Below are 25,994 nucleotides of genomic sequence, written 5' to 3'. Positions count from 1 at the left end.
TTCACGCAGTGTATTTTCATGTTGCGAGAGCGACTGAGATGAATTAAACTCGGTATCCGGTAATATTTCTTGTTTAAAATCCCTGCAGTTCACGATTCTACCGTGTATCACCGGAAACGGAGCTGCGACGTGGCTGAAATATGAACGAAGTTGGTCCGCGCCTGCAGAAGCCCGAAAGACTTCTTGACTTTGTGAATATTATTTTCCGGCAGATGTCTTTTCCGATATAAGACGCGCGTCACCGTCGTAATTAATGACCTTCTGAGGTAGGTAGTCAGGGTGGGTGGGAGGGGGTGATAAGAACGGCAAACCCTGGCCGAGGATCACGGCTAACGGGGAGGAGGCAAGGAGGGGATGGATAAGCGACAATGCGCACGAATTATAGCGTAGAATGACTGGCTGGTTTTAAAGCCAGGAAGCCGACATTAGCAGAGTTGCGCATTGATAGCGGGGAGAGGGACCCGTTTCTGCGAGAGACCATTAATATTACTTACTTCTGCCGTGTTGTATATGCCGTGCAACAGTATGAACGCAAACTCGGTGAGGGTTGACGCTGCGATCGCCCAGTTTTCGCGGAGTAACGCACTTTGTTTATATTTATTATCGCCTTCTTTGTAACCTTCGAGATGAAAAGTTGCGCACATCACCGAGGGAGAGAAGATTGAAATCAGCGAGGTGACAACGCGGGGCGAAAGGTGGACCGGCCGGTAGAGGGTGGCAATTTTCTCCCGCCAAATTGCAAATAGCGACTAAATAACTCGCGGTGTTTTTGTTACGAGAGTCGGGGAATGAGGCGAGGAGGGACGCCGGGGTGGGATTCAATTTCCAATTCAAAGCAATTCAAAGCTGTTCGCAGCCGGACCCTCCCGCGATTCCGCAGTATTGTCGAGTGTGACTCGAGTCGACTCGAGTCGTTTGACTCGACTGACCGCGCGGCGGCCTTGTCGGGAGGGAGGCACGCGTGTGTGTTCGTTCGGATGTCGGAAGGGGCGGCCGGTTGAATATTCATCGGAGGGGGTGTCGGCGGAGTTGACTTGTTGCAACTGACACTGATATAAACCTTTGTTTATCCGTGCAGCCCGATTCTCCTCGTCGGGTATTTAACTGCTCCGCGAGGTTGAATTCTGATTAATCGTCCTTCCCCGGGTTATTAATTGTTTGTCCTTTTGATTTTACAAGCGCGGTGGGCCGCCCCGAGCAACGGCCCCCGCATTCTAATCCCGATGATTTGTTTATGCTAATCCCTTCCTCCAGACCCGGCCGTAGCTGCACGGTGACGTTTGTCTCCCGGAACAAGACACCCGGGCTCCTTTAATTAAACTTACCCGTAGTCCCATTAATTGACCATCCGGAGTTTATAAACTCCCGCGACTTTGGGCCTCGAAGCAAACTTCCCGGTGTGCGTGCCTGCCGATCGGATCGGATACACGTGGGATATACGCGAGGAGTCTGAAAAAGGCGAAAAGGGCCGCGGATAATCGGGGCGAAACCCGGAGATCAACCCTTCCCGCGTTCCCAGTTCTACAATCCAATGATTTAATCCCCGAATGATGAACGGGACGTCGAGGCGATGATCTCTGTCCCGTGAAGTGACAAGCGGCACGGATCAAGCCGCTCGAATTTTCGGGGTAACCGGGGTACAAATCATGATGGCATTACTGCGTCCGAAGCCGACTCAACCCGTCAGGGTTTCGCGGCCGCCGCGACTATATGCCGGTAATGCTGATTTATCGGAGATGCAACGGTGCACCGTTGCACGGAATATATTTCATCGGCGCCTGTTTGTAGTCGAGACTTTGTCGTTTTCCCGCGGGATTTGATCGATTTTCGTCGTTCTTGCTTCGACAAAAGAAGCGCAATCATCATCGTTCCCGAAGGAATAAGGCAAGTTGAATTTTTCTACTCCACGATGTGGTACATGTATATTTTATTTCAAAATTTCTATCCTACCTTTCAAGGTGCTTGACGATGTCCTCGTAGGCTGCTCTGCAGTTTTCCCAAATCCCAGATCTGCGAAATGACAGAAAATTTAATGGATGAGCGAAAGCCGATGGATATTATAATAAATTAGGCGGCTGAGTGAGGAGAGGTTTTTAGTTTAAATGATTAGGTAAGAAGAGGACGGAGAAAAGATGTGAAATATTTGCTGTACGTGAACGAACGAAGGTTGAAGTCGTTCGGAAATACGAAACGAAATTGCTAATTAACCGAGCCTCTTCAGAAACTCTGTTTGGCAAGAGTCTTTCCTTGGCATCCGGTTGTCTCGTGATATTTCGATCGACGCTCGTCGTTTCCTCGCCAACTTGTGCTCGCAAGACGCGAGACGAAAAGAACCAGAAAATAAGAAATTGAAGGGAAAAATAGCAAAAAAAAATTTACGAAAACAAAATAACACGGCGTAGGCAAAGGCGGAGCTTTGATGTCGCTGATTAAAAATGTCCGTCGTCGAGCCGGGCAGTGCTAATCCATGAAAGCAATGTGCCGTACGCCTCTTGATTATGCTTTATACATGTTTATACAGGACCGTCACAGAATCACCGGTTCGAATTTTTCGCTTGGAGTAAATTAACGCGATCTCTTTCCTCCACATTTTTTCACCACTTGTACTTCTTGTCATCTTTGAAATTGTCTTAGTTGTTTGAATTTAAAATTCGAATTCCATTCCTGGATGATCTTCTCATCACTATTCAGTTATCTATCGATGCTTGGTTATGCTTCGCTAGACCAAGAAAAGAATTCGAAAGATAGTACTTTTCTAGTGTGAATCCGGATACTTGATCTAAGGGTAAATCGATGACGCTGAATCGAATGGTGATAATAATCTCGCAATCAACCCCCGAGATCGTTATAAAAAGGGGTTAAACTGTTTAATCAGAACCTAGTAACTTCTCGATCTTCGCATCTTCAAAAATAAGAGAGAAAAAGGTGAATGAAAATATGTTTGTACACAAAGTTAGATTAACTCTTACTAAAGCAATATGTACAAAAAACCCGACATAAATACGAATTTCATATTTTTTGCATTATTGCAAACTAAAGTTTTCGCTCACCGTCATTTAAATGGTTTTTCGTTTTTATCTCCCTTATTTTTAAAGATACGAAGATGAACATAAGATACTTTTTTACGATTTCTTTTGTCCCCAACAACTTTTGTACGACATATTTTTGGATAAGAATATTCGGTTCTGAATTAAACGGTTTAACCCTTTCTCTATAACGAAATGGGGGTTTAATAGCAAAATTATTATCACCATTCCATTCGGCGTACCTAATCGAGTTGACCTTGGATCAAGTTTCCGGATTCATACCTAAAAAGTACTACCATTCATGCTTATTTACCGGACTATTTCCTGCGAAAGTTTTCGGCAGCTCTGCCGAGCAGTGAGAGATAATCGTTCTGCTCTTCGTTTCTTGGCACCGTAATTGGCGGATCATAGATTCGAAGAAGGCAGGGCTTCCTATTTGCTCAGGGTGAACAGGCCGTGATCGAAAGACCGAGTCCAGCGAGTGGGTGACGAGAATTGGGAATAACAAGGATGGGGTTGCGCTGAATTAATCATATTCCGGTGTTTGTCGTGGCACCCCAGACGTAATCCGTCTTACCTTCCGAACTCACGCCTCGTGCGCGATATAGATTTGCATTTTAATTAAAAGCAAAGCGCTCTGAAATCATAATGCGGACACTGTTCTGTCTTGCGGTGTTCCACCTTCCCGCCCGTACATGTGTAGCCTATATTTGAAGGCGTATAATGTACGTGTGAATCCTCGACAAGCTGTGACTCGCGCACGTGTCGTGATTTCGCATTTACTCGTCTACCAAAGCCGCGATAAACGATGACAATTTAAACGAAGGACGAGCAAAGAACGTGTGAAGACTTATTAACGATTCCAGAAGGTTGGCGCAAGGTGGTGAATCAATATTTTTGCTTAATTTAATTACGAGATAATCGCACAATTTGAATATTTACATGCGAGATAGGATTACCAAAAACTATCGGATCTATGCTTTAATTTGCTTTGGAATGGTTAAAAATTTGGTAGATTCGTTCGATTTCACTGTAAGATACAGGCTTATTTTTGTTCTCAGAACTGTTCTACCTAATACAACTTCAAGATTTATCGCGATGAAATCAGCGCATCGCATTATTCACATTTCTTTGGGAAATGATACGCGGTTTATGATCACACTTGTGTGATTGTTGAAAAGAGAACTTGAGAAAATTGATGTCAAAATTAGCTGCAAGTTAACAATATTTCCAGTCTTTCCATCACTTCTACAAAATTTTTTCTCGTTGACCGCGTCATAGCGCAATTGAAAAATACCGTACAATTTGCCAACGTTCGGAACATTTTTACGACCAGGATGGAAAAAGAGTGCAAAATACGATTCGCTTACTCGATCGGTACCCCATCGACAACCCCCGTCATAAAACGAACGCTGTCTGAAAGACATTTCTGCATTAACGCGGTTCGGTTAACAAATGCCGAGGATTAACCCTTCGCGCAGTGGCGTTCGAGGCGCGAAATCTTAATCTCGCCTCGTCTCAGAACCGCAGCTCCGCAGCGTATAAGACAGGGAGTGGGAGGGATGTTACGAGCAAAGGGTGAGCGGCAGTCTTTCCTAGCCGAAGGATTTCCCCGCCGCTTCAAAGATGCCTAAATATAGTTGAATTAGTACTCGTTCGTTACCGCTGAATTATGTACCTGGCTTAAGATGCGCTCAAGCGAGGGAGTTAAGCCCTCGCGAAATAATTCAATGGTCCCTCTCTAATTTCACCCTCCCCCTCTCCCCCCCTCCCCCCCTGCCGCGACCCTCGCATTATACACCAACTCCCTATTTTTACACTTCCCATCAGCTCCCGATTTCCACCGTCGTCGTCTCTAACTTAATAGTAGTTCCGATGGCGTGAAATGAATACACCCCAATGCCGGCGGTGCAAGGGCCATCACCCTACGGCTCGAGGGCAGGTCGAAGGCGATGCCAAGACGTGAGGAAACGGACTTAGGAGCGAAGCAAGATCAAGCAGTGTCGAGACCCCCTGGATTTCCACGGCTTCTTCGTCTCTGAAATCCTCTTAAAGTTGTATTCTTTTGGCCTCGCCAACTCGCATCCAGGCGCGTCATCGCGAGAAGAGGTACGGGGGTTGAGGATCAGAGAACTTAAAACAAATAAATCCAATTTCTCCCCCCCGCTACCGGATCCCTCTCTTCCCCTCTCTTTCTCTCTCTCTCTCTCCCTCTCCTCCTCTGTCTTGCTCTCTTTTGGTCCTTACACTCTCAAAAGTTGTCCAAAGTTTGTTGGACAGGCCCTCGGGGCTGCGATGATGGCGAGGGGCAACAACCGCGCCAATGGGGGAGTCGGAAAGTCGAGTTAATGAAAATGTTTCCCGCTGTGGTCGGTTATTTCCAAAATATTATTAATATAAGCCAACGGTGAATCAGATTAGTCTGACGATCTTTAGACCTTCAGTCGAGGCATTTGCTCGTTCCATTTCGCCTGAGACACCTTTCGCCCCTCCGGGCTGATTCCCCTCCCAACCCCGCCGCCAATTTCACTCCGAACATCCCCCCCACCCCTCCCGCTCATTCCTTCCCCGCCATCGTCCCGAATCATTTTGCTCTGAAAGGATTTCGTTTAAATACCCCAAAAGCACGGAGCCGTCTTTTCTCTTTTTCGCGGCAAGACGTCCGAAAAGCTTGCTCAATTTTTGGATTAGGCTTCTGGACTGGACGCAAGTCGTATATACCTGGATATAAAGGTGTGCAAATGGTCTCACCTTGCGATTGCCTCCATGTTTGGCATGTTAGGGTTGACCTTGAGACCCTGCTCGGCTCTTGCCTGAGCTTGAAGGTGGTGTGGCAGACTGGCTGGCGACAGGATCGCCGTGTGACCAGCGCCGGGATGTCCTCCAAGCTGCATGAACTGCATGTGACTCAAGTGTGTGGGTGGGTGGTTGTATCCGTTGGCTAGAAGCGGGGATTTCTCCATTCTTGGTACATCTGAAACAGGAATGAGAGAAGGGGAACGTTAGAAGATGGGAAGGTTTCACCGCAAGCACACTTCGCGAGCGCGGAATAAAGGATCACGAATTGAAAGCAGTTCGAAAGGAACAATTCGGTATAGCTGCAACGAAGACGAATCGTCGTTGAAAAGAACGAAAAGCGGTTCCCGGTGAAATCACAGAGACGTGTGGCTTGCGCCGTGTCGCGGATAAAGAGGTTTGATGGATCGGGGCTAACGCGTCGAGCGAACGCACCAGCCAACTTAACCAAATATCAATCACATCCTCGCAGTCTGCATATAATCCCGGGCACCGCGTATTGTTTGCTCTTCGACTTATAAACTCCAGCTTGCGTTGATGGATCTCCACGGTTCTCTTCTCCTCGAGCAGAGGATACGTGGAAAGCTGTTCGAAAAAATAACTGCAATTCGGTTCGAGTTTCGCTCGATTGGCAAGCACCGAATACGCAACTTCGGAGAGCCAACGCGTTTGGAAAGGAAATAGAGAGAACTGCAGGGAGGGTGGAAGGATCTTCGCGGAGAGATCAAGAACGCATTAGCAGGGGCGAGTCTAACCGTAGGCGACTTATCAGTTGGCCAGACCTCCGAGTTTGGCTAACAAATGACAGCAGAAGCGAGGGAATGACATCTTGCGGTGACGGGCTCTGTGGGCATCAATCGAGACGCGTGACCGGGCATACATTATCGCCCCGAACCCAGGCAGGCGGGTCGTCGCGACGCGAGGCGCCGCTCCAGAGATCCGAGAAAGTCAAATACAGGAGGGGTGCCTGAATGGGAGACCCTGACAGAATTCGGACACGTTCACTGTGTGAGAAAGAAGAATCGCTCGGCTAAGTTATCAACTGCTTCCAGTCCGCGGGAAATATTGCCCCGCTTCGCGAGACCACCGTCGGTATATGCAAATTGCAAACGGTGCAGCCTTCAGACGTCGAGTCCTGACTTACAAGAGTGATTCACAGTGCTAAATTTGCTATACTGTTACAACAAACTGGATGAGAAACGGATGATGAAATGTCTACGATATTTTTCGTGACACGTCGAGCCCGATCGCTGTTGAAGAGACGAAAAGCTGTGCCGGTGGTGTAGCTCGGTTGGGTAAAGTTTAAAAGACAGTTGACTTCCAAAATTGTACTTGGGGTGAAGAATTAAAGTCAAGATTTCATGCACGGGTTAATTCAACTAAAAAACTACCGTCGCGAGGATGTAACATAACCTTAATAATTACATGGCGACAACCTAAGACTACCGATCTGTGAAATAATGAATATCATAATAAGCAGAATGGTTAACGAACTGTGTTGATAGCTGATTTGCCACATTGTCATTCTTGTATAATAGACCTTCAGATACCCGGCGGTGAATCTAGTCTGAAAGGTCCGATCAAATTGAAACGTGACCAAATCCGAAGACAATTACTGTCCTTTTTTACCCTGCTACACGGTGACGAAAACTGATCCTACTCCACAGTATATTTAAAAATTGATATTTCCTATACCGATGAACTTCCAATCGTTCTTCCATCCTGCCGATCAGAAATCATCGGTTCGGGGATGTTGACGAACGGACACTTTGGAAGGAAGCCACGGACCTCAGACTTAAACGCACCGCAAGCGGGGTGGAGGAGGTATAAGGTCGCAAGCAGCTTATTGTCATTCCGTTGCATAGCTCGTGGGCAATATAGAATAAACGTCTGCCTATTCATTACAAATTATCTAAATGGTAGTGATTCCAGGGTGATTCCGACCGGCTGGCCGTTTGACGGGTAAGTGGCGGGTTCGAAGAGCTGCGGTCGCGACCAGTGACTGTCGGATCGATGACTGGAGGTGGAGAACCCTCGAGTCGGGCCGCGTCGAGGAAGAAGCCTCCACCCGAGGCTTGAGAACCGCATGGGACGAGCGGGCCCCGCCGGTACCGTCCGTGACGAACCCTAAAATTGGACTTTACAACTTATAGAACGCGATTTGGACGCGGACCTCAATAACATACATTATCCTCAATTCATATGATTTAATGAAATCTCTCTAAACTCGCCGCTTAAGATCCGCGTCCCCGCAGCTCAGCTGCCCTGCTCGGTGCAAAATCCCAGCTATCGATCTCGCGGCTCGCATGCGAAATCAGCGATCGTTGCGTGGATTTGTATTCACGGTTGCACGGATGGCGTCCTGAACAAAACGTCCTTGCGTAGCTCTCGAGAAGCGTCGGAAGAGGTTAAGCTCGCGGGATTGGAGGATAAGAGATGAGTAGCTACTCTTGAAGACTCTGTCAAAGTTTGTTTTAACCGTCCGAAAAAGAGCCCAACCCAACCTTCGTTAACTTACCATTCACGATTAGCTTTCCCTCGACCGCTTCATGGTCTTGTCGTTTTTCCTCCAAATACAGGATTACGCTTCTTACGCGCCAACGAATTTGGCAAACAAAAGATGCGGATCGCCGAGGCGAGTCGGCAAGGTGGAAAGCGAGGGAAAGGCGGTGGATAGTCCTCTGCAGTGAACCTATTCGGAAAATCTCCACAATATGTTCTCAGACGGGAATTTCACGGTTTTCTCCCAAACCAACGTAATCATCTGGATATAACACACGATCAAAGCTGAGCAACAAATACCGACTTCCAGCTCAACCCACTGTTGGAAATCGAAAGTCGATGTCTGGTCGTGGTCTCGGACGAGACGGTGAAACATCACGTGGACAAAGGATCGATATGTTCGATATATCCTGTGATTTGGAAAACAGTTGCGGAAAAGATGCAATCGAAGCGATCGCTACAGTCGGGTTCGTCCTATAAGGCCAGATGATCGATCGCTTGATCAGAGATCGGCCTGGTACCTTCGTAAATTTGCAATTCTTATTCGTGAGCAAGAGTGAAGAGAGAGAAAGGGAGGGAACGGGGAAAGGTGAGGATGAAGAAAGGGGGGGAAGGAGGGAATGCGATCTTCGAGTGGATCTGGCCGGGCACAGCGAGGTCCGTGCATGCCACTGCAGTTATGTCCGACAGACAGCGGGCTGTATAATTATGGGTTGTCACCTCATCAGCTCGACGGCGGAGGGGGAAGAAGAGGAACGAGATGGGGAGAGGAGAGAGAGGAGAAGAGAGGCTAGGTGGAGGCAGTCTTTAGCTCAAATTGTATTTTATCGCTGAGACGCTCGCGTTTCATTCATTTGGCTTTGGGTGATTGGAATGACGAGTCTTTTTTACCGATGCGTGCAGCTCCTTCTTCTCGCTTCTCATACACCTTCGCGCGTTCACTTAATTCCTGGCCCAATCTGGACCCAAGTTGGGTGGGAACGCAGTCCGCGGGATCTTTTAGGGCCCCCGGGTTCTTCTCTTCCTGCAAGGATGATGAAACGCGGGGTTTCTCGGCGCATCATTTGCCTATAAATAAATATTTACCACGGCCAAATCCAGTTCGCTAAATTTTACCACCAAAAGCGCAAAATTCTACCAAACGTGTATTCATTTTCTCATTATGTGGACCAATGATGATCGCTAAATTTTTTTTTAACTCCAATCTGCTCCGTTCGATGAATAATTTAGTTATTCAAATAGGACGTATTATAGATGTGTCATGAATTTACTAGGATCAAGGCACCGATTGCATCGTTACATCCCCCCCCCCTTCACTAACGACAACCAATCATCGCGTGAAAAGTATAACTCGAATAATTATAGACTCTTAAGGTCTGTAAAATGATCGCTTGATTCGAATAAAATTTACCGATACTCTAAGAAGAGCCTCAATTCTCCGAATAGTCATAAAACGTAATTTACATGGATCGTTGGTAAAAATAATTGACCAAAGAACGTAATAAATTTATTACATTCCAGTGCACTTTTTCATTTGAAATAAAAATAATCTGTTCCCGAATGATCCAAATCAGTGAAAACAAGTAAATTTTTTCTGCGCCAAAGATGGCGGAACGAACAAGATCCTGGCTCATATTGTATCTCACAATAAAATATGCATCACGCATTCATCCACGGTTCTCAACGCCGTTTTCGCAGTGTTATAGGTATATGCATTAATATACATGCATACACGTATAGCTATGGATGAATCCGCTCGCACAACAAAGAAACAAAGAATGCTCGCGGATCAGAACCCGAAATCAAACGAGGCCCGTAGGGTAGATGCGCGGACGTCTGAAATAGATAATTTGGCCAAGGCGACCAGCCATAATTTCATAAATTCGTAGCGTGTGCGGATCGGAGGGCCAGCTTCGCCTTTTTCGCATCTATATATATATATTTGTATATGTATATATATATATAAACATATATATGTGTGTGTGTGTCCATCCATCCGCGCCGCGGCACCAGACTCAATGCATGTATAATACTTATACCTTATGCATGTATGTACAGATATTGGATTATATTCACACACCCTCTCAACGCCTACGTATTCATACAAGAGGGGGTGCCCTTCTATCTAACCACACGCGGTCCAGATCTGCGATTTAGAGCCAAACGATGCTTCTTCAAACCTCGCGATTCCGATCATGTAGCTCAGATTTCTAAGATAGATGTTTCGAAATTGAGTGGTGATTTTGTGAGTGATCCAGGAGAGATTTTTCGTACGCTATGTATGGATCAGAGTTTGAAACAGTTTTTTTTTTTTAGCAATTGCGAACAATTGATAACACAATGATAGGGTTACACTCGAAGGCGTGTATAATTACAGTGAATTTACTTATCGATTTTGGGAGAAATCCAGGTGTGCGCACGTTACCGCGTCATCTTTGTAGCGGGTATTCAATTTCGACGAATCTAAACTACCGTCGCGAAATAAGAAGACAAAACGCATCCGCGTTTCGGTTTAGGAATATCCCGGTGAATATCGCAGCCCAACACGGAGTGTAAATAACAGTAAGGCTGATTGTGGGCGTGGCTGACAGAACTCTAAAAAGTTTCGACTATATATCAAAAGGTTTACTGCCCTCGGATGACGCCGGGGCGTACGAGGTTGCGGACGTGGTGCATGGCAGCGGGATGGAAGAACAAATACCTGCAACTCTTCCCGTGGTCCTTGGCCGATCCGAGGATCGCGCGAGGTCCACGCGCCAGGATATCTCTTCGTCGTTAAAACGCTGAGAGAAACGAGCCGAGATGCGAAGAAGAAGAAGAAGAAGAAGAAGAAGAAGAAGATTTGTCGGTTCTTGAGTCAGAGGCGGCCGGAGGACTTCGGATTTACCGTCTCCGGGGAGAGAAACGTCTCAATGCGTAGGCATCGCGGTGATCCTGCAGCGGCATTCGCATACCTGCAGTCCAACTTTCATCCGCAAGATGCAGTAATAATTGTAACCATTTTGGACGGGTCCGCTTTCGTTCGCTCTGCTCCTGCGTCCTCTTATACCTGCCGGTCTCCTCGTCGAGCTCAGCCAGTCGAAAAATATTAATAACAAAATATGATATAATAGGAGGATCCCCTGCGAAATACAATACCTTGTTTATGCTACGGATCAACAGACGCCGCTACCGGTTCGACGGGAGTGCAAGGGAGAAGGAAAAGGAGCGAAAAGAGAGGGAAAGGGAGAAACGGGACTGCGAAGTATTGACGAGCCAGGAGACGCGGGACTGAACCTCCACCCTGGACTTCAAGGACGAAACCTTTTCCGCGGAAATTGAATGAGATGAGCAGATGCAGCGGAAACCTCGCCCTCGGCCTGCGGAGGAAGCTAGTTTTGATTTTTAGTTTTGATACCGATCTGCTGCGCGGCCGCAGATTTACCCTTGAGATTAAAGGCTCGAACCGATCGACGGAACTCCGGAGGTTTGGAAGGAACGGGGCTGTTGAGGATTTTTACCCCGAGGTTGAGGCTTGCTCGTCAAATCGCGTCATATCTGCACGCGTGGAAGCCGAACGTAGGTGCGCATCGTCGGTTTATTGGCTTTTTATGGGGGCCAGGTTTATGTCTTTTGATGGGCGCCATATGAGTCCAACTGTTGAGCGATTCAAACCCGCGACATGCCCGCCGAGCTCACTTTAATCTCACAGATCCCGAGGCGGGCGACCATCTGTGGACATTGTTTATCATTTTACGTCGTAATTAAAGTAAAGAGCTGCGCCCGTACATCGCGTAAAGTGTAAGGCTATTTGTAGCCCAACGCTCCCGGCTTCCGGTTGGCGGAGAAAAAATATGTATATTTCACACACTCCCGACTCTCGCCGTACGTGCGGCGTGCGTACCGAGAGTTTACAATATCCAACGCAAGAAAGTCCGACTCCCACGGTTTGAGAAAAGCCAGCTTCGTACAACATTCGTCGTGCGGTAACAGTTCACGAGCTCTGTCACACTTCGGCAGTCACTTTAACCCTGAAACACGGCGATAACACAGGTCTGTGACCAAAAGACTGCTTAGGTCTTTTTCTTGAACTAGTGTTTGTAGTTTCATTTGGAATGAAAATCCCGTTTAGTTCGAAATCTGGTATCCTACTCTTGATTGTAAAAATCCTATGCAAAAGTGATTTCTTAGTTCCATTTAAAATGTATTAGAGTCAGACTCAAGAATAAATGGAAACGGAGAATGAGAAAATGGTAAGCCGAAGCGTGTTCGGAGGTGTATCAAAGAGAAGAAGAAAAGGTTTCATACGCGAAAAGAATGAACACGGAATGTTAAATATATTTCGTAAAGAAATTGTTTGTTCAATTGTACAAGAAATATTGTTTAGTTCATTGTTGTATAATGATGCTTTTTTTCAATATTATTACGCTTCTTTTACGCAAACGCCTAATATTTTGCAAAAATACTGTACGTGACGTAGGCAAATGGAAGTCATTCTTGGATTCGGCACACGCGAGAACATACCATTTACCAAAAACATCGCATGCAGCTAAAAAAAAAATTATTGTTTTGCAGACCTGCATAATCATCGGTTTTTGTTTCGACGCTCGGCATTATATGAATACAGTTCACGCATCTCATGACGACATCTCAAGATCATGGTACTTGATTTACACAGGGCGATAACAAAAGTGGAAACAAAAATGACCAGTCAAGACGGCCCGCAACGCGTTAGACGGACATAATGCGTGCAAAGTTATCTTGGAAGTTATCTCGATAAGGAAATCGGAAGATCAACCTCTCCGTTAGCCCGTCAAAAAACGGGTTCCTCGTCAAACCCACAACACGGTAATTACCGTACTGTTAAAATCCTGACGAGTTACGATGTCTCCACGCCATTGCTCGATATCCATTTCCCGTTTTAAACGTCGCCACTAGATTCCCGAGGCTTTTGATCACTGGCACTCAGCACCGTCGTGAGCATTGAAATCACCGCCGGTGATCAGCTACGCTTCATCTGCACTAATAAACATGCAGATATTCGGAAATGAACTCTTTCGACATCTTCGCTGTACCGACCAAAGCGATCTAAGCATTGGGTGAAGAACATCACGTGATCATTGATCGTAGTTCGAATGATTGCAGAACTTGAAAAATACCTTGGAGAAAATTCTTTGCAAAACTTTCCAAGCAAACGTCTGTTTTTGAAGGACCCTCGTTTCACTCTGAATCCCTTGAAACGTGCCAACTGATACGATATGCATACCTACCACATACACCTTTTCGTTTTAACGGAACGTATGTAAACTTTGTCGCGGAGATAAATTGGCGAGCCTTTTGATTCACGGGGCGTTATCGTGTACGAACGTGAGCGGTATAAAAACGCTTACAATTAAAACAAACCCCGACTCGCCACTTTTTCGTATCCTCTCTCACTCTCTCGCTGTTTTTTCGCGGCGTTCCAAACGCGCGTCCGGCGGCCCTTGGCCAACACTCGAACGCGGCATGCCCCGTTTTGACGGTGTGCGTATCGTACCCAGCACTATATAATACCCGGTGTAGATTACAAAAATTCCCACTTTCAAACAAAGCGGCTCTGATTCGCGGGTTAATTGAGCGTGCGGTCGGGCACTTTGCTAACAAGTAAATTGTTGAATGAATCCTGCTTTCCTCTCCTCTCGTGATACGCCTGCATGCGGATCGAAAACTGTACATACTGTACAAACCGTATCACATGTTACATATTTCCCGTCTCTGCTCAATTACCCGGGGTTTTTTAATTACAGGAAATTACGGACACTCTGCTGGATGCTTGTTAGGATTCTTACCCAGAGATATGTCCGTTGGATCGCGATCCGCATCCCCGTATAAAAGACAGTAAGTGTAAGACACGTTAATTGAGATATTAATATTTCACACCTCCGCCGTTTCTCCGACCGGAAACGCTTCCCCGGCGCCGTGTTTCTCTCGGGCGAACATTTTTAAAGTGAATCGCCCCCGGGCCTCGGGGTCAATAAAAATGATCCCGCACCCTTGACCATCGCCCTGCCGCAGCTCCGTTCGACGGGGTGTAATTTAGTCGTGGATCAGGCAAGAGGCATGCGTACACACGATATCCCGTGTCGCGGGGGGAAGGATGGACGGACTTTACGACTTCGGGATGTAGTCGCAGAGTCGCGTCACGCCGCATCGGCTCGTGCTCGCCCTGACCCACCGACGATTCCTCGTTTCGGTTCGTTATACCCAGGATGAGTTTACAGCCTCTGGTACGGCTGACTGAGAGGGAAAACGTGTATCGCGGAAGACCCGCGGAAACCATGAAAAGTTGTTGGACTCGGACCACCGTGTACTCGAAAGCCTCGAACCACGAACTCGGAGGATCGCTGAGTACAGGTTGTAATTGCTCGCTGGACTCTGGGAAATGAATGAGACGACGTAGAGAGAGGAAAACTGATCGACAGATTCACGATCGCGTTGGGCGATGCAAACGGCAGACGTCGTAACGACGCGAACATCGGTGTCTTTCGGATTGAGATACAGTAGGGACGGAATATAACTCTTGCAAAATCAGAGCTCGAGAAAAAAGATGCAGGTATATTTCTATACAACAGCTCTCGAGGCAAAAGATCGTACACGTGTATGATTGTGTGTGTGTGTGTGTGTTACCATTTCAAATTTAACGAGAGACATAACGTTGCGCAAGTTTGTTGCGCGCGCTGAAAGTCTTGACCAGGATGCCGGTAACAAAAGCATTATAAGAAAGGAGAATAAAAGAGGAAGAGAGAGAGAGAGAGAGAGAGAATAAGGGAACGGAAAGTATAATTGGTCCGAATACATAAGAGGGCTTGCAATGGCTGCGTGCGCGAGAAGCTTGATCGTTTTTACGATAGCTGTGCAAAAATAAAAATCTAATTGGCCCTCGAGCATTAAACCTCTTCATTTTGGTAACAGTGTTATAGTTTTAGTGCCTCTTAAATCAGCCGCGAAAATTCTCGTTTCGCAATTTTTTTCCCCTCCCCCGGGCCAATCGAGTAAATGAAGATATCAAAGTATTTATAACCGAAAACGCTTCCCGAAAACGAGGGCTCCGTTCAAATTGCACGGCGGCTGCGTGGTTGCGAATATAAGTGTGCGTGTATGTATGTATGTGTTGCGTGTAACGATCACGCGTTACACGTCACAGATCGCGCCGCGTTATCTTGGCGAGTCTTTTATTTGCCAAATGACAAACGATCGAGATAAAGAGAGAAATGGAATCGGAAAAATTTGCTAGAATTTAAATTGTACATAAAATTATACGCCAAAATAATCGCAAAGGTGAAAAAGGTACTCGCAATATCATCCGGGTATGTGTGTGCGTGTGTGTGCATCTGCATGCACGTACGTCATGCACGTGTCTGAAATATACTGTCTCTGTACTTCGCATTTCCCAGTACCGTAATCGGTGTAACCCACGCAAGGCAAACAAATGACGCACGCCATCCACCCACGCGTTCACCGCATGTATCGTACTTAAAGCGCAAAACAATATCGAATGACGTGTGGACAGACCGGAACCGCCCCTTTCTCTTTACATATTTAATGACACAAGATGGAAACACCGGGCGAGGGATCGGCGCGAAATTGTCCTTCGCATCCCTCGGGCAGGCTCGACTTCATCTCGTTCGTCTTCATCTCGTGTTTCGTTTCTTCTTCCAATTAGGCTCGAATGATCTACCCCGTTTGCAATTAACGGTGAAGTTAACTTTTTCCAAAGTCGAAACAAACGTCGTAGATTCGTTTCCTTTGATGATGACCGTTGTAACTTTATATCTATGGTCAAAAGATGCAACGTCAGAGAGACAGGACTCGTTGAAGGGAGTAAAACCGAAGGGAGAATATACAAGGGTGAAAATAATCCGAGAGAAGTAGGTAAGATAATGCGGGAAAGGGTTGAACGAATTAGGAACCCCGAAACTTCAATTCCATCCAGTCTTAATTAAATAAATGCCCGGTATTTCGGTATTGTATTTCTCGCAGATAAATTTCGAGGCGAGTTTAAATCATACGTAATCCAACCACGCGGACGGGGTGAAAATTCCACACTTCCAGTGGTTCGCATTCCTTCGATGGTTTTGCGAGCGGGGAAACGCGAGGCGTCCGCGTCCCGTGATCGGGGCCAAGCAGCCCCTGCAGTCCCCGTAACCGCTAAGTCTCTTATACCATGGATTTGGGCCGGCGGGTGAATCGGTGTTTCCTAATTTGTTAAATACTTTACTACGGCTAACCGCCGCTCCGCCACCCGGACGTACACCAGGCTCGCCCTAATGTCGTGGCCTCGGGCCATTTGGATCGCAAATTAGCAAATTATTGTCCCACGATCCCACACAAAGTCGCCCTTCTCCGCACGCACGGCGACCCTCAGGTACGCTGCTGATACCTTCATCGCGTGCCGCCTCAAGCCCTTTCAGTGCCGGTGTAAAACTCTCGAAACTTCGGAAACCGCGGGGTGCGAGAAGAATCGTGCACCCTCGGAAAGTGCGATGAAAAAGTCATGTCACTGGACTGCGGTAATCGACAAACTGCTTCGAAATGTACGAAGTTGCGTGGAAAATGCAGATCCGAGTCAAAATCTTGGAATGCAGTACGAATTTAGGTCTCGTCTGCACAACCCAGGTCTCAAATATTCTACATGATCGAAAGTGAACTTTAATTACGAGGGTCGAACGAGTCGGAAGTTTGGTTCTGATTGAAACCTGAAGCACATCTCGGAATCGGGACTTGTGCACAGTTTTGAGGTGTTGGAATTAGGTCCTTTTCACTCAGGATTTCCCTAACGAAGAAAATGGTCTTAGATAGATTTAGAAAACGTTGACATTTTTCTTGGGGTCTGAAGGTTTCGTCTCGGGAAGCGATATCGATGAAGGTGCGAAACGTCCTGGCATAGGTGAATTCTGGCCGGGGGAAGAACGGTGTGACTATATTAGACATCAATCTGGTATATAATGAGGCGATGAACAGAGTGTCGGCCGATGTTGGGCTTGGCGCTGGTACAACTCGCGCGTGGGTGTGCACCGCTCATAAAAGCATTGATTAACTGTTCCCGGTCCTCGGTTCGCCGCTCTGCCTAGCTTGTAGCAATAAAACCTGGCTAATACTACCCGCCTGCCAGCTTATGATTCGTGGACGAGTATCATCTCTTGACAATGTGGTCTCCGATCATTCGCCAGTATACAAAGTGTAGGAACGAAGAGTCTCGATTTTGCATTGACTGTTGAAAGAATGAGACGTGACTCACTGACGGTTCCATGATAATAGTGACGTCGTCCATCCATTTCCGAGTGAATGTGAGACCACGTACGAGGGAGACTTGAACCGGGTGTTACAGGATCGATTCGTCAGAGGAAATAACCCTTCGTTAAAAACAGTAGAAGCCAAGGAAAACACTTGGTTATAATCTAGTCGTGATGGTCGGCGAGGCGCGAGGCGTAAGAGTGAGAAGATAGCGTGGCGTGCGCTCATCAATTAGTCGGTCGGTTTTGACGAAGGACGTGCCGTCGTGTCGTGAAGCTTGACAATCGGCTGCCTATTCCATGCCTAAACGTCAGTCTACCCATCCCTCTTCTACTTACTTGACTGCTCGTCTGTCGTGACCTGACGCGCTTCTCTTGGCCGCGAATTATTACATACGTGTTGTTACATTGCACACTGCACTGTGCCGAGTACTCCAGTGTGCATTGATACTACAACCTAACCCAGGTCTCTGTAAAGAGAAAGGAAGGAAACTGCTCGAGGGCGATAGCGTAGCTGCAGCTCACAGCGGGCTTTTGTTCCGTTTCTCTCTTTATCTATCCACCACTCTCTCTCTCTCTCTCTCTCTCTCTTTCTCTCTCTTACCGCACCTCTTCGCCCCGCCGTCAGACACGCGGCGACGCCGGCAGTTAAACAATCCTCCGCCCCCCTTCCCGCCGTTTTCCCCGATGTGTGCAGCACTCGCTATTTATTTTTCTCATCACTTTTAATTTCGTAGAGACAGCATAGATGCGTATCGGCAACAATGAACAGCTATTGTGTTCCCATTGTCCTCCCTGAATGGGTATGCCATAGACCGCACGCTTGTATGATGTCCCTACGTGTATACGAACCTATATCGCAAATTGATCGAGGTTGTTCGTTTTATTAATTACGGTTATGGGAAATGCCGCCCTAATGAGATCGAATCGAATGTAACGTAGAGATATGCTGCAATGCTGCGCGTTATCGGTGCAGTTCGAAATTTTCTTGCCAACTCTCTCGTGTACCAGCTTCGTGGTTACCGCCAGGCAAGTGTAAATACCGAAAACTAGAACTATTATTACCGTTCGGAGAGTAATGAAACAATTTCGTGATCATTGTGCAGGATGCTCGGATCGTGCAGATATTCGAATGAAGTTTTAACGCTCATGTATACGTATAAGCTTTGACCAGCGGCGTAACAACCCGAATACTACGTACTGCGTACAAACCCTGCATGCACTATTAATTCATTACTCAACTCGCGGAGCGCAGTATTTGCTCGTAAAATTGATTGCGCAACCCCGCGCGTCACATCTATGATTTATTATTTAAACACGGTATTCCGGTTGTATACTCGTACAGCATTAAAAGAGTTAACTTCAATTAGTCGTTCATACGTCGGCTGAGCGGAAATTGATAAACTCGAAAACTGCAGATTCTCCGCGGTTCAGCCGTTAACGGAGAGAAGAAAAATAGCAGATTTTACTGAAAACTTCGGGAAAAGAGGGAAATATCAAAATTTTTGATACAAAAACAAAATATCCATGTTGACTGTATTTTTTTTTATACACACAGCGTGTTTCAGTGGTTTTCACTGTTGATTCTAGAGTAAATTCTGCATTTTACGAAGTAGATTTTATCAAAAAACCTGACGTGCCTCTTTTATTCTCTCCGTGTCAAACCGAGCTCCGAAACGATTCAATCGCGACGATTACAACGCTATTCGAGTCCGGCTGTTTCTGCACCGCTTCTGAAGTCGTTTCTGCTCCAGAGGACCGTTCGTTTGCGGTAAATATTAGCGATCCTACATTCCGATGTATTCACAACGGCGTATACCTGCATACGTACGGTGTGCAATGTGCATGGGACGCTCATAACTTGTGCATCTAGAAACGGGGCGACTGGGCGCAGCCGCAAGCCGCAAGCCGCAACACGTAGTGCGTGCAGTTGCTGCAGTTAATTTGCTTACTCCAAGTGCGTTTGATTCCCCTAATTAATTGATTTGATTGCAACGGTGCGCTGCAGTGGGGTCAACGCGATCGTAATCAAATGCCGGTGCCTACGGTGTTTGAATGTCCCAATATTTGCATGCATTATACGTACGCACATGCTGCAGTTATACTTTAGAACTAGAGAGAAATATACGGAATGTAATGTCATTGCGTTGTGGCACCGATTCGCGACCCGCCAAAGTGGAGAACCAACTAGAGGACTGATCGGTCGCGTCTTTTGACGTGTTGATCACTCCAATGATTGAAGCCAGGATCGCTTGTCTTGGTTGAAAAGGTTGAGAGTAAGTGTACCAGTTGTTGACCCTGTCCCAATCATTAGCCTTCTTGGGTCGTATCTGTTTGATCCTTAGTTTTAAAATTACTAAAACATAAATTTGTAGTGTCTAAACCTCCGGTTTGATTGGTTTACTCATCGAGAAGTTTACAATTTCTGCCGTCAATTCACAATTTTGGAAACTGCAAGGGTCAATGACTGGGTCTAAAGATGTCAATAACTGGTACACTTACCTTGTATCGATTGAACGTGATAGTCGAGCATTCGGTACTTATCGAAGTGATGTAAGCTTGGCGCAGCAGTTATCTCGACTTGGAATCATTTACCATCGCGTGGAATGTATTACACGTACGAGTACTGTGCAAAAACCCGAAGGACAAGGTAAATTGAACTTGAATCGACGGAGTAGACACCTCTTTCCTCACATTCTACGGTATGCGTTACAGGTACTCGGTAGTCACATGATAATGGTATAAATAATGATTCTCCTCACCTAGATGCCCGTTCTCGTAGTAGTCGCCGTTGTCCATGCGGTGTTTCTTGAGGGGATGATGAGGATGGTGTCCGGCAGCGGCTGCGAGGTGGCTGGCGGCAAGGCTGAGGCCGACGGAGGCTCTTTTCGGGGGTCTCCCGGGCCTGGAGCTGCACAATGGTAGAGAGTTACTGTCGTTAGAGACACCCGGCATCGAGTTACCGGATTACCCGAGAATCGTCGTCGCCTAGCTCTGACAATTAATCCTAGCAAACTCCGGTCGCACGCGCTATTCTCAATCAGTCCAATCCCTACGCATTCAAATGTCGTAGGAAGGTGGAATTCTACTTGAAACGTTAAGTCTGCTTGATTTTGTTCCACTTTCTACGCTCGTTCTTGTTTCCTGTCAGATTACACTCGATGGTCTTCCGATGATTGATTCAAACCCTCGGGTGTAAAGTGTGTAATTGCGCGCGAGTGATTCGTCCGATATGCGAAAGGAGAAGATCCCACGATTTCTATATCCGTGCAGTATAACCTACATACAACAAGAAACGTTACGGCGGTGGAAAAAAACTATCCTCGTTCACATTCCAGTCTTGGAGGCGGATGATTCTAATGGCTAACGGGGAGCTTGGTATGCTGTGCAAAAGCATCGTGCTGCGGGAGATAAGAAATACAGAATGACCAAAGGAATCGTAGAAAAGAGGGAATAATTGCGTCCGTCGTGCAGCAGCCGCGAGGATTCAACGCGGCACCGTACAAACGGGCACAAGAACGGTTTACATCTCTCGATAACTTCCTCCGAGGTACAGGCATGTTTGTCCAGGCGAGCCGCGGAAATGCGAGTGCAAAAATGATGGCCTGGTAGAAAAAAGCAGCGGGGGTCATGGTCTCACGCGCATTGCAAGCCGGAGATGACGCGCTTGTAGCTCTTGATGCGAAACAATGAGGACATGATATTTCGACAAAGCAGGCATGGCGTGGCAGCTATCTGTGCGCTTGGAAGAAACCTTCCCGTTGCGTTAGACGAAAAGTTAAAAGTCGAGTTCGCGCCGTGGGATCAGAGACCATCGAACGGAGTTATAACCTAGCAATTATAAGACCGGTTTAAACATCACGTTGTATTGCGGGACCCCCAAGGTTCGCAAATTTCTTGCAATATTGTTGCGTCGTGTTGCAAATTCGTTTTAAATTGATTTTAATACTGTGGCTATGCTTAATTCACATCTTTACAAGTTGTGTGAGAATTATTACATTCATTTATATTTATTTAGTTGAAGCGATAGATAAAACCGTTTATCTTTCTTTGCCGGTAAAATTTTCAACACTGCTTGTTTATTACACGGAACAGGATTTGATTCCTTGCTTTTTTACATACAAGTTACGAAGACAACCAAACAATCGCTTACACATGCGGTACGTTTGGCTCAACTCCCGCCGGGAAATTTTACCTCGTCAATAGTTCGCGATAAACGAACTCGCCGTGTTTTTTGTCGCGTTGCGGATTCAGCAACAGGCGGGACCGATTTGTAAATCCAATTTTTCATCCCAAGTCACCCCCCCCCCCCCTCCCCCCCTTCTCGACTGCTCGTCTTACACGCTGCATCTCGTTCTATCCCGCAGACGTTTCTCAGGCGGACCAGGGTCTGCAGATTGTGGCTTACGCGGGCCGCTTATATCCGCGTGATCCTTTAACCCGCTTAGCTTCGGGTTACACCGAAAACAAGAAACGCACTTAAACGCTTAACTCGTATAATACCTGCACTAGTCGAACCGTCATATTTCCACCGCTGGTCAGTGGGTATATAGGGGGGGGATTCAGAGCCAATCTTCTTTACCATGCGAGTGGGGGCTGCCGGTGAAAGACACCCTGTAGCCCCTACTCGCATGGTAAAGCAGATTGGCCCAGAACCTCTCCAGATATATCTACTTCGGTCATCGTGTGCCTATGGTGCTCTCCAATGCGAACGGGAAATGACAAATTGAAATAATATCGAATCGATGTGGATACGCAGCACGAACGATTTCTGAAGTACCAAAAATCGATAAGAGTAGTTCGAATTAATGTATAGATGAATATCGATACAATTGATTCAAGTTTCTTATAAATTTCCATCATTTAGTGGCGGAATTGGCTACTTTCACGTTCGGTAAAAAAGACGCGAAAATCGTCAACTGAGTGAACGAATTCAATATGGCCGCGAAGCTCAATTTGACGCAAGATCAATAAATGAAGAATATCAAGATTATCATACCTATTATCAGAGCGTTATTTCTTTCATACAACCGAAAAGAGTGAAAATAAAATTGAGTCAGGTGATTGTTTTTTCACGGTAGGTATAATCTTCCGAGCAATCAAACAACTAATTTTAGGTTACACAATTACTGTATCTGTCACTCAAAGAATTCTATACAAATGATTCTAGTCATTTGGCAAAGCTGCACTTTTGAAATTTGATAAATACAATTGAAGAAATAAGTGGATGATTTGATTTTCGGAAGCTAGCGCCAGCGCTTTTCTCTGTAAAACCTAAGAATGTCCAAAAATAATCCACTTTCGATAAAATCGGTTACTTTTTCCCAATTAATCGATCGACTCGATTATTTTTCCTCAATTCGTGTGATTGAAGTATTAATTATTAGCATTGTCTTACTTACTTAGTACATATTCAATACATTAAGTGAAGGATAAACAAATATTTTCACGTGAAATTGAAAAATATTTTTACTGAAACTATAAATTATCAAGAAACTTTTCCACTCTTCAAACTACATACTGAAATTTACGAAATTCTGGTCTCATATGCACCGTTTCAAAGAAATAAGAAATAATCGATTAATCGATTAATTTTACCGATTCGATCGAGTCGTGTTCGACTATTTTTTTGGACTCGATTAATCGTTGCACCGATTATTTTCAGTTGAGTGGCCATCGCTGTTACAAAAAACCATCCACAAGGTGCGCACATACGAGAATCTGGAGACGCTTGCAGCGCATGCAGGGATCGTTCAGCTGTCTTCGAAAAGGAAATTCAACGATCCTGCACGGTGGTCGATTAAGACGATGCGTTTTCGTTTCTTTTCCCGTTCATTCCTACTTGTTTTAGTCCAGTTACTTAACTCGTTTTTTATTTTCTTACTCTTTTTTTTTTTTTTTTTTTTTTTTTATCCACGCATACACTCTGCCCGCAAATCGATGGTGGAGAAATATGAACGAAATGAAACGACACGAAAGAAAAGGAAAGGAAACGATCGTCGAACTCGTTGCGAGCTCGCGTCGCCAGGTGCTTGGGGATCGGTTTAATTGCCTCCTGCACATGCGCCTCTCGCGAGAAAAGATCCATCACTCGTATAACCTATCTAACCGTGAGTCGTTTCGAGCGGAGCAGGGCCGAAATTACCGGCAAATTACACGAGCACGTATGGATTCCTGATCACACTGTACACGCCGTATATTATCCACGTACAAGAGGGTCTCGATCAACCAATCGTGTACCGATATTGACTTGGCGATAAATCGAGGGATCTAGCCGGCGACTGCATCGCGTATGGAGAAAGAAAGACACAGTCGTAACGCAGCACGAGGAAGTCGTAAATTCGACAGTTGGAACGCTAATTGTGTGAAATGAAAGGAATTCAAACGGCTCGAAGTTTGATCGAGATAACCGAAATCGGAAATAAATAAAGTCAGTTAAACGTAAGATGGTTTCGATTCGTTAACGTATCGATATGTCGAGTCTTTTTCATTGATTTTGCAACTATTTTTCAGCGTTCTAAGTAATTTCCAGAGATCGGTTGTGTTTTTCTGTGATTCTGTGTAACCCGGAAATCACTGTATGGAAATCATCCGGTAACACTGTGTAAGATCCAGAAACGTTATAAACGTTTCCTCGGCAGCTGGGAAGTTTCTTTGTTTTTTTTTCTTCTTTCTCAGTCTCAACGGAAACTTTTTACTTTCATTATAATATCACCGTACAATATACGAATGCATGGCGATGCTACTCACGGTGCGTAATTAAATCAATTAAAACTCAGCCAACAAATCGTGACGCATTATCAGATCGAGAAAACCTCGGCGTTAGCATTGTTGTAGTCCTACTGTCTTATTATTGTTATTCGTTACGATTCCAATTAGAAGAGCCAAGACTCTTCCTAGTTAATATGCATGTGGCTGGGTGTAACGTCTTGTAAGATACTGTATGCGTGAACATACGCGTGCACAAATTCACGCTTTGGTTCTGTTCTTCTATATTTTTTCTACAGCTTATACATTATTGTACGCAAATTCTGCGACTGCTAACAAATTTGCTCGCTGTTCCACTCGCATTATCTCTACCGTTATTTTCACGCGGTTTGTACACACGTGGAATGCTGTATTTATTATACATGTATATGTATGTATATACCCAGAGAGGTTAATGCTTGAATTTCCCTTAAATTAGGGTTCATCATACTAACAAATTTCATAATATTTTGTTACACAATGCAGCAAAGCGATTACAAAACGATTAATTCTGCTCCGAAATTCCGAAGACTTTTATCTCACGTGAGAAGATTCGTGTCGCCCCAAGTAACGAACAAACAATATCTGATCGTCGGCAAAGTTTCGATATAGAATAACTCGCGCCTCGTAAGCTGATGACTTTTCTTCGCCACATAGTATAACTCGAGGGGCGAATTGTCAATTTCGAAGTCAATTTGGCACAAGGGTTTAGCAATCGGGTACCAGTAATTTCAGTTAATTTCAAGGTGAATTGTGTCCAATATGGGTATACGGTTGTATTATTAATGGACGGCGGCGGCGGCGGCGGCGCGACTCTGCAGGGGTGCATTGGCTCTACACGCGAAGGGTTGCGAAACCCCGTTTTCGCGCTTCGTCTGCACCGTTCAATTAAATAATCTGGGAGAGCAGGCAGCGATATTCGCGCAGCGAAAGTGTACGAAGCGAAGAAAGAGGAGCAAAAGTTCAAAGGATTGATAGAAATCGGAATACGTGTATAATTGTGGCGCAAAGAATTAGGCGTGTAAATGAGATAAATGAGTTCCGTCCGGCATCTGAATCGAAAGTTAGAGGAAAGTCAATCAACGTTTCGAAAATCTTCATGAACGTTATTTGAGTCAATGTCGATGGTGAACTCGAATGAAAAAACATCTTTACCAGACAATATACTAATGAATCTGAGCATATACGTACATAGAAGGACCAGCATATCGAATTTTCATTCGTGGAATTTAAAAATGTGGAAAGTTCAAGTACACAAAGTTGAAAACATGGTGAATCGAAATACAGGAAGACAAAGTATGGAAAGGTTGAAACACGTAACAGCAAAATTCCGATGATTCTACAGTTGGCATTCTATGTTCTGACCTTTCTAATCTTTTACTTCTCCAAACTTCGATTTTCGACATTTGTAAATTTTGTGTATCAAGTTTTCGCTTTTTCAAAAATTCGATATTGTGGCCCTTCGATTTTTTCACCTTTCCATATATTTTTACCCTCACCAAAGACGTCAACGGTTTGATAAAAGTTTTGATAATTCACACGCTCAAGTGCCGTAATTCGAATTCGACCAAAATCATTATCACCAGCAATTAGCGTAAAATTGCTAAAGATTTCCCCGACGTTTTTTATTCATACAGTGCAGTTCCCCATTGATTCGTCAATCCTCATCCTT

At 45.6% G+C, this 25,994-nt stretch overlaps 1 protein-coding gene across 3 annotated transcripts in view; it reads right to left on the bottom strand.

Annotated features, from left to right (window-relative positions):
- The window catches only part of LOC107224999 (dachshund homolog 2), a 184,228-nt gene that overhangs the window by 84,414 nt on the left and 73,820 nt on the right, over positions 1-25,994 (bottom strand). For 2 of the 3 annotated variants that reach the window (XM_046734382.1, XM_046734384.1), the window contains 3 exons: positions 20,338-20,480; positions 5,778-6,000; positions 1,951-2,010 (listed from right to left, as the gene is read on the bottom strand). In XM_046734382.1, the coding sequence (XP_046590338.1) occupies positions 1,951-2,010; positions 5,778-6,000; positions 20,338-20,480 (426 nt within the window). Of the gene's footprint in view, positions 1-1,950; positions 2,011-5,777; positions 6,001-20,337; positions 20,487-25,994 lie in introns of all 3 variants that reach the window. The other variant, XM_046734383.1, reaches the window with a different exon arrangement.

Source organism: Neodiprion lecontei, chromosome 3, assembly GCF_021901455.1.
Source record: "Neodiprion lecontei isolate iyNeoLeco1 chromosome 3, iyNeoLeco1.1, whole genome shotgun sequence".
Taxonomy (NCBI): Eukaryota; Metazoa; Arthropoda; class Insecta; order Hymenoptera; family Diprionidae; genus Neodiprion; species Neodiprion lecontei.
This window is presented reverse-complemented; position numbering and strand designations above follow the sequence as displayed.